The sequence below is a fragment of the Mercenaria mercenaria genome, chromosome 4, assembly GCF_021730395.1.
Source record: "Mercenaria mercenaria strain notata chromosome 4, MADL_Memer_1, whole genome shotgun sequence".
Lineage (NCBI taxonomy): Eukaryota > Metazoa > Mollusca > Bivalvia > Venerida > Veneridae > Mercenaria > Mercenaria mercenaria.
The window spans coordinates 91,592,935-91,606,054 of NC_069364.1; the positions used below are offsets into that span (position 1 = coordinate 91,592,935).

Sequence of the window (13,120 nt, forward strand, 5' to 3'; positions counted from 1 at the left end):
CAACACTGCCATATTTGGGGTTTGCATTTCTACACCGAGTATCCTTTTACAAAATTTCATATGAATTCTATCTAAGCAACTTGTATCGTATACGCCCCATACTTCAGCACAATATAATAAAATTGGTTCAACCATACGATCAAAGAGTGTCAATTTAGTCTTAACATCAAATTTTAACCTAGAAAATAGTGAATATAGACCATTAACAGCTTTAAGTGCTTGATCAGACAGTTCCTTAATAGCTTCAGATAAAGCTCCATTACAATTAAATTTCACACCAAGATAGCAAAAAGAGTTCACAGTTTCCACTGGTGTATCATTAATGTACCATTGAAAATCAATATTCTGTTTTCTTTTTCTAAAAATACATATTTTTCGTTTTATCAATATTTATCTTAAGCCCCCATTTAACAGAGTAAATATACAAGCTATCTAGCTGTGCCTGGAGACTCTTCTGGTCGGTAGTAAATAGTACCATATCGTCTGCAAACATCAACAAATAAATAGAAAGCTGTTGCAAGTCGTACTCTGTTAATGAGTTAAAATCAAAGTTTATTAGTAAAGAATAAAACAATACATGCATGCACAACACAACACAACCACAACATAGTACACACATACACACAACTTCAGTACACACACGCACACACACAAACACACACACACACACAAACATGCACCACTTGAAATGAACACAACACAAAATACAACACAATACACTTGCAATAGTTTTACTGTGATTTTAATAGTGTAATGTACTATTTTTAAATAGTCTCATGTAATTCTATATAGAATGGCCATTTACTTGTATGATATGTGTGATTTTTATTGTGTGTATATGTGTATAAAATGTAAATGGATGAGACTCTAATAAATAAATAATCATGTATAACTCTGAATACGTGCACTTTTGAAATAGTGTTTTTAGCAATTTATTATTAGGTTTTCGTGATAAAAATAATTTTGCTTGAAATGTTTTCGATTCAAAAAGCAATTTATGATTGGCATCAAGTAATGCAAAAAAAGTAAACATTTAGTTGATCTTTTGATCAATTTTGTTGAAATTGTCTTCCGCAAAATGACGAAAAACCATATAAAGCATATAAAAGGCATTTTTGAAAGTGCCTGGAAGATTTTTTTCTTAAGAAAAATGCAACTTTCAAATAATTTAGCCTGCTTTTGATGTTATATATTTATTGTTTTGTCTTAACGTGGACTGTTTACACTAAATAGGAAGTAACTACAAATACAAATACAAATACATGGCATTTATATAGCGCAAAAATTATAATATATTCTATTGCGCTTTACAATTACATAACACACATTTAAAATATATACATAAAAATATGAACAGGATTCTAGCACTTAGATTTAGAGATTTGATCATGTATAAATACTATTTTACACCACTTCTGATATTTTGTATTGTAACAAGACTACTCTCATTGTTCATGAAACTGCCTAAATAAATGTGTTTTCAGTTTTGATCTAAAGCTAGCTTCAGGCTGAATGTAATGGAAGCGTCCTGGTGCCAGCAGAGAGGTTTAAATTTGTTTTACGTACGTCTTACTATCTCCTACGTAGGAGTTAGTATCTCCTACGTAGGACATAGTATCTCCTACGTAGGACTTAGTATCTCCTACGTAGTACTTAATATCTCCTACGTAGGACATAGTATCTCCTACGTAGGACTTAGCATCTCCTACGTAGGACATAGTATCTCCTACGTAGTACTTAATATCTCCTACGTAGGAGATATTAAGTACTACGTAGGAGTTAGTATCTCCTGCGTAGGACTTAATATCTCCTACGTAGTACTTAATATCTCCTACGTAGGACATAGTATCTCCTACGTAGGACTTAGTAACTCATACGTAAGGGTTCCAATTTTGCGGCGCTGCAACGTTCTGTGGTCCTACTTGCGTTTCCGGTACATGTGTTAATTGAACATTGCTGGTGACTTTTTAATTGCGTGCTGATAAAAGGCATTTATTGCCTTTATCAGCATTCATTTGCATTTATTTCATTTATTTTCTAAACTATTTACATTCTTGAATTTTATGTGTTGTCTCGAGAAGGGGCTTAAGTAAATAACTTTTCATTGAATTCCGTGAAATAATCTCTTAACCACTGTTTCTAACCAATATTAACAAAGAACGAATTTATATAGACCTGATTGCATGATACGATTATCAATGTTCTATAAGATTTAGTAAGTTTCAACTAGTCAATTATTCTTTTATCTAGTCACTCTGATCAAACAAAATTGTAAAGGTTATTTCTCATGAAATTAGCTCTTATAAAATCAAAGTACTGAGAGGACTGATGGGGGCAATGCTTTGCAGTTTCAAGACTTGATGTAACCCATTCATGCCAGGGAAGTACAAGCAGGCATTACGTAATGCACTTGTGTGTGGCAAGAAATGGAGTGATCACAACTTTAACAGTGCACAACAATAAAATTTATTAACTTTGTGTTCAATACACTTCTATATTTTGTTCAAAAAGTAAAGATAAAAAATCTAGCCTTGTTCAATAGCAGTTGTTTATCGACAAACAAAAAACTTTCATTGCCAGATTTGATAAAATGAAAAAGATAAAGCTATACAATGTGAACTGACATTGAAAAAATCTAGGCTATGTTTTCTATTGTGTACAATACTTATCAATTAAAAAAGTCAGGAATGTTTTTGTTACAAACAAGCAAATTCGATGAATTGGAATCCCCCGCCGAAAGGGTCAGAGTTGAGGAACGGCAAAAAAATATATCCAGCAAAGAGTTAAGAATGTTACCAAGAAGCAAATAATTTCATTAGTCAAAATCAAATTAAAAGAAAATAAATGGTTTGTTTGGATGGGGGTGGGGATACAACAGTTTACATGTTGATTATAAATATTGATAGAAAATGAAAAAAACAAAAAATTGGGGGGAGGGGGGGGGGGAGTGACCAAGGTAAGGTGGTGACCAGGTGTAGGTACACAACATCACATGTTTATAATAAATGTTCATGGAAAAGAATGGAAGAAGTTTAATGAAATTCTTCCAATTGATTGGTTTGTTATGTACAGATCTGTGGATTTTTAAACAATTAAAGGGCAATAACTATATGGAAAATTGACCAATCGAAAAAAAAAATGTAGGGCATCGTCGCAGTATCTTGGTTCATGTCTACTTCAAGTTTGATGAAATTCTACCTGCTAGTTACTGAGAAATGGCTGCAGACAGACATTTTTCATTAAATTAAGGGCAATAACTCTGAGGAAAATTGACCAATCAAAAAAAAACTTGACGGGCATCATTGCAGTATGTTGGTTCATGTTTATTTCAAGTTTCATGAAATTCTACCAAGTAGTTACTGAGAAATGGCTGCGGACGGACGGACGGACGGACTGACGGAAGGACAACGCCATTTCAATACCCCCCTCCCGATTTCATCGGCGGGGGATAATAAGCATCATTTTAATAAGGGGTGACCCGACCGAGTCGTCATTAGTTAACACACAAACACCTGTAAAAATATTTTTACAGATCTACCTTTTGTTCCATTCCAACTATTGCTAAAATTCAGTAATGGTTTTCTTAAAAACATAGATGATATATGATGATATTAATATTCATATTGTTGGTTGTTTGTAGATCAAAATAACATTGTCTGTTTCAATTTTAGGTTATTTAATATACAACTGTATTTCAAACTATCAATATCATAATATAAGAAATACATTAAACACTATGAAAACCGTGATTCGTCATATTAATGAACCTACCGAACTGGCGTATACAGTTAGGTTCAGGAAAATGAGGATATGAAACGCCCGTGAAAAAAGAACAAAATTTCTGGTGGTTCTGGCTTCGAATATCACCATCAGAAACCATTTGCACCCTCAGATAGATGAAATACATTAAACTGGTAACATAAATGTACATCTGCAGGGATAATTACCAAGAAAATGAGGCCAAAATATAACGGGCACCTGCGGCAAGTTATCATCGCGGAATGGCGGATTACCTCCCATAGCAAAAATTACTCGGTCTGAAATGATGAAACACGTATATGTACGTGCAGTTATAACAGTATTTAGCGCACTTTTTACGTTAAACGATAATTTTTCTGCAGATAAATACCAGTTTGATCAGCGTATATGCCCTTTTTATTTTTTAATATAAAAATCTGGGAATGAATTTTTTCTTCGGTCCTTTTTCAAGGATTTCTCGAACATTATATGTTAAACACGTCATATACATAATGTTCTGATCTTTAGACTAAAGAATCGAGTACATGTTCAGTTTGGGAAATGCTGTACTTTTCCAGAATAAGTGCGTTTCTATTGGCCCTACAGTGAGGTCGGATTTCAGGAAATAGTAAAAAAAAAAATCTCCCCTGATTTGCCATGTCGTGGTGGTTGCTATTGAAATTACTGCATGCCCGCAAGATTCTGATGCCATAACTTTTGACACCATCTGCATGGATTCAAACCTTCCCTAGATGACATGTATATTCAGGATACTCTCCAATTCACAGTACATATCCATATGGACGCACTCTTTGCGGAATCTGCTATATCGGCGGTTTCTTTGCGTCGGCACCGGCTATGTTTTGTTATAACCAGTGCCCAGGTTAGTATGGGAGGCGAAAAGTCGAGCTGCCATCTCGCGATCATAGGCATGCTGCTCAAAAATAAATAGAGCACGGAACATAAGATTGTCTCTTCTATATTTTATAGTGTTGTATAGTTAATCAGCGATTTTGCTCGCAACTCGATGAAATATTTGTTGATGGTGTACTGACATGGAACACTAGCCCGACTTTTTCCACAGTCTTTAACCAGTTTTTGCTTTGATATCATATATATCAAGCGCACTATTTGTATTCATTTATCAATATTCTTCCATAGATAGGCCGAAATGTAAATAGAATTTTTCAAAACCACTTACTTTCGGTTTTGTCGTGGCACCGGCGGTCTCTCTGCATACCAGTTTTTTTCTTTTCTTTTTTGTTTTCTTTTTTTGCACAGGCAGGCCTTCTGCATTACGCACAGAGAGGCTCTAGGCTAATGACTATCTGGAAACATTATAGCTTAATTAATTTGGTGTGTTTATCTGACTTTTTATAACTGTCAACCTGTTTATAGCAAAGAATCGCCGGTGCCCACGCAAGAAACCGCCGATAAAGCAAATTTCGCAAAGAGTCTGCCGATACGGATATGCATCGTATTAAATTTTAGTAACTATTTGAAATTCAGTTCATTTTTATGCAGCTTCTGTGGACAAGACATTTTGATTAACGATTTACAGCTGATTTCGAGATCAAAATATATAATTATACATAATATACAATCACGAATAAGGACGGTCCGACCAAGTACATAAATATGCCTTTTAGCTTTAAAATGTCCTTAATAGTTGGTGTAAAACAGAAGTACAACTGTAATCTGTTGATAGTTGAATTTACGAATTCGAACAATGAGAGAAAAATTCTACTGACGATTATTAGATTAAATAATAATTACAAAAAAAATCAAACTGTCAAATTAATTCCTCCCTTCCCCATCCCCAAACCAAATAAGTCATAAATTCAAACTGACGAATAAGTAATGGATTTTTTTTTCTACCTATTCTATTTCAAGTAAAACACTGTTTTTCATTATTTATTTATTTATTATTATTTTTATATAGTATTTATTTTAATAAATAACATATCTCTTAAAAATATTTTCTTAGACATGCGAAAAGTATTTCATTTCAGCACTGTATCTGAAATAATATTTTAGAAATAACACCTGCACAGAAAAGATATTTTAACAGATTGCGAATCAGGATCTATAGGATGTTGCCGCATATTTATCGATTCGCCTTCTGATAAACGGTACTGATCGCCGCAAATTAATCAAGTTTCTACATAAGGTAATACACATCCACAACAGTGCCGAGGCACAGCATGAAAAAATCAATAATCTATCGGCTTATCAGTGCCATGGCGTTGCAATTCCTTAGTAGTTGCTATTTTCACGCAGAATTATGAACACATTTTTTTAGCGTATTGAAACTAGTTATTGGATTTTTCAGAATAGGTCAAATGATCAAAACAAGTGTCCGTACGCTTGATTCGATCACGTGATCAAATCAAGCGTCTTTATTATTCTTACGCTTAGGAAGATCTTATATAATTTATATTTATAATGCAGTTTAGTTTTCTTCACATACTGTTGTTAATATAAAATGTGTAGATCTATTTAATCATATCTGGATCAAAAATATAATTGCAAAATGCAATATGAAAGTTATGTTTGGTAAATACTTTGGAACTTGTTTTCTGTGTTGTCAGGTTGGTCATAAGCTCGACAAGAAAATTGAAAGACGGTTTGTTAAATCTGGGGGCATTGCCCCAAAAAACAATAGCCTCTACTGTGACGAGCGATAAAGGGGAATAAATCATGTTTACCAAGTTACTTGTCATTAATTTCTTCTCTCTAGGCATAAACTTAACAAAACAAAGGATAACCAGATTTAATGACTGAAACCTACAAATTCGCCGTGATATTCGGTAATTAAAAGATTTTACTGTCAAAAAAAATGCTTCACTTTATTAAAATACTATTCTATTCTTCCTCTTTTCACAACATATACAATATATAGAAGATACACACACCATGTTAAAGAAAGCAAAACCGTCGGACAACAAGTTGATATGACATTAGTTTTTTTTTTGAGACATGTGCAAGATCCACATTCCTAGCTGAAAGGTCAAGGTCACTTTCGGCCGGGACGGAACTATTTTTGTCTGTTCTAGATCGGTATTTAACCAGTCGGGCGTTCAATTCATACGCATCTGAACTCTGTCAGGGTTCCCACGGTCAGGGAAAGTCGGTGAATTTTGTAATTAGTCAGGGAAATTTGGACTTTGGGCAAAGTCAGGGAAATTTGGAGTTGTACATGCGCGAATCCAGCTTATTTTCTCAGAGGGGTCCGACCCCCCTCCCCCACCCGGAAAATTTTGAAATTTAGCGCTTTCAGCATTCTGGGAATTTAAGGAGCATTTAAGAACACCTTTCCACTGCAAGTTTATATATAATATACCCCTTATTTTCACAGTTTTATGTGCTAACCTGTTAAATTTGTGGAAAATGATAAAATCAAGTTTTCTTCAAGGTACAATTCTTATTTTCTTTTAGATAATTGATATAAATATGAATTATGTCGGGATCGTATGAAGCAGCAGCCGCATATACTTTGAATGCGGTCCTAATATTGCCTTTTTCGAATAAACAAACATTTTCTTTCCTTTTTCTCTTCTTTCCTTTATCAAGGATTTTCCAGAGGGGGTCCGGACCCCCGGTCCCCCACCCCCTCTGGAACCGCGCATGTTGTAGGTCGAAGGTTTTAGGAATCAGTTTTAACATTAGCTAAAAAGATAACATTATCTTAAAAGATCTAACAGTGTTTTAAAGCTACCTCTGTAGGCAAAATTATTAAGGCACCTTATTTGAAAGATTTAGCTTGTAAACCTTAACCCTAAGACTGCACTGCCTGGTGACCACTTTTGTGGCCCCACTAATTAGTGTACTAAAATTGACAGAGGTCCATTTTTCGAAACCTGCTCATTTTAAGACCGATGTCAAATGTTTTATTCATTATTTAATTGCTCAAAAGAGTTTTGATGAAATTGAAATTGAAATAGTTGTTATTTTGTGCACATATAGACGTCAGTTCCATCATGACTTCGTCTACGTGATATTTCGCGCCATACATTTTAAATGTATAAACTAATTCTGACTATTTTTTCAAGGAAAATTAAGCACTTGTTTTTCATAAGAATAAAGGATGAATAGTTCAGTAAAATATAATTTCTAAAACACTCGCCTTTAAATATAATTACAGACTCCCAATTACTACTCAATCATTTAGTTTAATCATATTTTATTGTACATATATACGGAAACATGAACAACAATCACATACATCATATATGTCATACATACAAATGGGTTGGGCTAAAAGTTATTGAAACGTTATGTCGTGCTATAATATTAGACACATCAACGTTCGTAAAGCGACGGTTGTATTTGGATGTCGTCGTGAACGTCGTTAGCAATTTTGAATTTATAGTGTGGCAGCATTTTTCGCAAGAGAGACAAGAAATAAAGAAATGTTTAAGAAAAACCAACTTTTTGACCAACCTAAAAACGCTCAATGTAATTGCTTACAACAGTAAGCCAAGAGCTCTTTTGGTTTAAAGGCAAGCAGCAAGCATTTTCGTGAAACAAGATATATCATAAATTATTAGATTTCTCTTACAGAGAGAGCGAGAGAGAGAGAGAGAGAGAGAGAGAGTCTACTTTTGTTGATAATTGTATCTTAATTAAGGAGCTGTCTGTATAATTAATTTCCTTACCTTAAAAGACATTTCAAAAGAAGATATATCTCTTGGAGAAGAGCTTTCAGTCACAGACAAGAGACAGGTTTAAATATAGCTTTCTCTCAATTAAACTTCTATCCCATCATAATGCAGATATTGAATTGAAACTTCACATGTGTCTTTGGGGTTATAAAACTAGTTGATAGCATCAAGTCCCATAACTCTGACCTGTATTTTAGCCAAATTATGCCCCCTTTGGACTTACAATATCCTGGTTAAAGTTTTGTGTGCAAGTACATACAGTACATGGTGCATCTTTGATGAGTATAGGTCACTTCTCAGCCAACTTGGGACGGGGGCACCATCTGCCCGTCCCTGGATCGGGACATGTTTAGAGATGATTTTAATAAGCCTTTCAAAAGGAGAAACAGTTAAATGCGAAGAAACAGTTCTATCATATTTGAATGAAATTTTACAATGGACATATTAGAATCGAAATAGTTCATAGCAAAGTTGTGTTTGAACACTCTATACACTCCGCAGATTATACGTCGTATGAAATATTTTCTCGGTATACGCCCTCGTAAAATTATTACGCTCGGCGTATATAAATAGTGTTGAAACACGGTTTGGCTATAAATCATTTCTTAAATGGCTACATCGACGCCTGGATTGAGTACAATAGCCTTCTTCTTCGAATAGTCTAGTTAAAATGTTTATATTGGCGTCCGTTAATGTTAAATATTTATAGGTTATTAGCTTTGTATCGGGAAATATGCACGAGTTCTTCAGCGGAAATATTGTGCGACTTTAGGAGCGCAATATTCTTCCGCTGAAGAACGAGTGCATATTTCCCGATGCAAAGATAATAACCTTTTTATTACATACGCATCTACACGTATAAATATAATGTAAATATCATAAATTTGTTCAGTAGCCTGAATAGGATTGACAATACTGAACTAAAAAGAAAAAGTAGTGCAACAACACTGAATTACGTAACGCACCCGATATGAAATTCAGGCGTCAGTGTATGGAAAATATTGACGTTTCCGGTACCAGTGCAACTTAACGGTGAATAAAAACGAGTATGTAATAAATAACTAATATCCACGAACTTTTACATCAATTCTCGCACAAGAGCAAAGGGTTACAATAGATGCGTTTACTGGTTCTTTAAATTGTTAAACATTGAAATTGTTCCTGCTTTGCTAATACTGAGATTAACAATGAATTGATTTAAAAACACTATTTAATATGTGTACAACACTCAGTTAACAGTTATACGTCATTTTCATGTTTTACAAATGAACATGGTCAACTTGTTTAAAATGACTTGTAAGTAACGGAGTAGCCTGTGCGTCGACCGACTTCGCCTTATATTGGTTGGTCTTGCATTTAGGCTTAGTCCTGGTGAAGTTCGTTTAATATTTCCCGTCGGAGAAATTGGTAAAGCAGTGCAGCATCGTCTGCTGTTTTGGCAGGCATCAGATTATGGTCCGACATGATGATGGTACACAGTTCAAACACCGTTTCGTCACATGTAACATTTCCCTTTTGAATATTTTCCTCAAGACACAAGTTCACCTGTGCTTCAGATGTACGACAAAGGTAATCCTGACAGCCGAACATACCAGGACAATGATACATCAAAAATGGTCTTCCGTATGGCTGGTTTGGATTGCTTGATGGTCTTATACGATGGTTATTCCACAGTTTAACTATAGAGTTAAGTTCTTCCTGAAAAAAATGTATAGATAAAAGTATAATGGCGAAAGAAAGTAATTAAGATACACGCTATATATAGGCCTGTATTTACACTTTTTAAGACTTCGCACACACTTTTAAATGTATTTGTTAACACTCCTTTTAAATCTCTATTAAGTTTCAGTGGATTCTGAAATGTTATTTTTTACGTTCAAATTTCATACCGGGTGTGTGACGTCAGTTTCAGGTATATCGTCACGTTCTTCAGCGACGATAATTTCAACTTCATTCACGCTTCATAAAAAGATGTGTACCAAGTAATAATAATTAAAAGTGAGGTATGCGTAAGTAATAAAAAGAGTACTGTATTGGATTTACATTGGAAAATATGAATTCGTTCTTTTGCGCTCCAAAAGTCGACCAATATTTCCGTTGCAGAACTCGTGCATTGAGAACTTTTTATTTCATACATACCGGTATCTGCACGTATAATGTATATATGCAAAGATAATAACCTTTTTATCACATGCATATCTACATGTATAAACGAAATGTGAATATTATAAATTTGTTTAATAGTCTGATTAAGCCTAACAATACTGAAATAAATAAAATAATTAATGCAACGACAAACAGTAAATTACGTTACGCACCCGATATGAAATTCAGGCGTCCGTGTATTGAAAAATATTGACGTTTCTGATACCATTGTAACTTACCACAGGCATGAGTATCGGGCCTGGCACAAAAAATATGGCCTTATTTACATCCTGAATGATTCCAAAATGAAAACTATGTAGTGAAATATTGGCCCCTTCAAAAGATACATATATCTACTGAAGGCCAGAATCTCGAGAATCGAGCCTGCGAGCGATGGGTTCACTTCCCGAGCCGTTGTGAAATAAAGTCTCTAGACAATTGAGCAAACTACCTATCACGATTTCGCATGTACAATTAGCTGCAAATTGAGACCAACCCCAAGTTTCTAGCCCTCCCCGTTCATGAAATATCTATCAGAATGCTGCAAGTTCAAGGTAGATAGAAATGTGGCACAACGAAACGGTACGAAATTACGGACTAAAAGATGTTTGTCAGCCTAGCACGGATCAAATGTATTTGCCATGAATAACAAGTATTACTAAATATGTAAATTATGGCCACTCACCACCGTCAGTAGCATCTGCTACACGCGATTTTTCCGTCGGTCTTTCAATTGTACTCGCCGCCATTGAAACAGATATGATAATATCCGAGTAATTTTGTACGAAACGTTGCGGTTCTGTCGGAGGTGTGTCGCTATTGGCCAATCAGAAATTGAGTTTAAAAATACTTAATGAACTCTGTTCAATGGCGTAGCATTCAATTGAAAGACCGTGGAAAAAATTTGAAACGCAAATATCGCGTGTTTGAGATGTCACTGACGATTTTGAGTGGCCCTAGTTTATGTATTTAGTTATACTTTTTAGTATTTTTTTTTTTATTGAATTTGAGCCGTAATCGGCGGACAGCTATACTTTAGTCTATGTTTACGTACCGATTCTTTGTGCCGCATCTTTATCTACCAGGGACTTTCAGAAGGAAGGCATTCGTTTCCTGATAGATATTTCATAAACGGGAATTTAAGGGCTAGAGACGTGGGGTCGGTCTCATTTTGTAGCTAAATGTATACGGGAAACAGTGATAGGTAGTTTGTCTAGAGAATTTATTTCACAACGGCCCGGGAAGTGAACCCATTGCTCGCAGGCTCGATTCTCGAGATTCTGGCCTTCAGTAGACATATGTATCTTTTGAAGGGGGCTCATATTTCACTACATATTTTTCATTTTGAAGTCATTTAGGATGAAAATAAGGCCATATTTTTTGTCTCAGGTCCGATACTGGTGCTTGTGCCTGGTCACTAAATTATATATTTTAACACGACCAGCAAATAATTAACCTACATACATGTAGAGCAAACTCTGTTTCTATATAAAGTAACATCATTATACGATGAACGATATAATCGAAAATCCGTGTAGAAAGGTCAGAAATCTGTCATATGTTTTATAAAAAAAAAATATAGATGTACCTGAATTAAGTCCATGAAACAAAACTGCAGAACAGCCTTATCAAGGAAGCTTCCGTTGAAATCACCAGTACTTTTCAGCATTGTGAAAAAATCTATCCAGCACTGAACATTTTCATTTCGAAGTATACCCCACCAACACTCAATTCTTTGATTATGGTTACTTGATCCTTGTAAAAAACAGCTGTTTGTTAACTGTTCGTCTCTCTGACCCCTAAGAAAAATGACCATCTGTCGAATGTAAACATTCTCGGTGCCATAATCTGACCTAGCACGCGTTGGACAGCCTTGCAAATGTTTCATAGCATTCATAAAATAACCAGCAATTATCTTAGGATCGCTGTTTGTTTTGTGCACCTCAAGCCATATTATGAAACGAGAAAATCCATCGATAGCTCCGTTGATACACAGCCCATACGGTTTCAATTTATCATACCCGTCGATATGCCATAAATAATTAGGTCCAAGATTCAGGTACATCCGACGTTGAAGACGAGTTCTCCTTCTCTGTTCAATACCTTCTTTGTCACAAATATGCATCATCAGGCGAACTGTTTCCTGTGTAACAACATATCCCTCTTGAAGGAGTTTCTGATGCATCATCTTGTATCCAAGTTGTTTGCTGGATGTCATTACATTTTCCATGACATAGAGAGCAACACTAAGTTCATCACTTTTATTTATGCGTCTAAATAACTTCATACGTGACAATATCCGTTTAAGGCTTCGTAAAGAAACTTTAAACCCATTTATTTTTTCAAGACAAAGTAATATTTCACGGTATTTCATACCAGATGCAAAATATGTTTTTATAAAGTCATCCATGCCGTGTAGTTTTAAATTACACACGTTTCCTTACTAGATAATAGTACACACGTATATTGTTCCACTGCGCATGCTGGAGAGTCTTTTAGTCAGTGACATACGTAGGAGTTACTAAGTCCTACGTAGGAGATACTAACTCCTACGTAGGAGATACTATGTCCTA

At 35.0% G+C, this 13,120-nt stretch overlaps 1 protein-coding gene across 1 annotated transcript; it reads right to left on the bottom strand.

The window, feature by feature from the left end:
- Positions 1–9,712: 9,712 nt before the first annotated feature.
- LOC123559078 (uncharacterized) lies at positions 9,713–12,943 on the bottom strand. Its single transcript, XM_053542458.1, has 2 exons — positions 12,136–12,943; positions 9,713–10,100 (listed from the first exon to the last, which is right to left on the bottom strand). The coding sequence occupies exons 1-2, from the start codon at positions 12,919–12,921 to the stop codon at positions 9,765–9,767; spliced, it is 1,122 nt and encodes a 373-aa protein (XP_053398433.1). The 5' UTR covers positions 12,922–12,943; the 3' UTR covers positions 9,713–9,764.
- Positions 12,944–13,120: the final 177 nt, after the last annotated feature.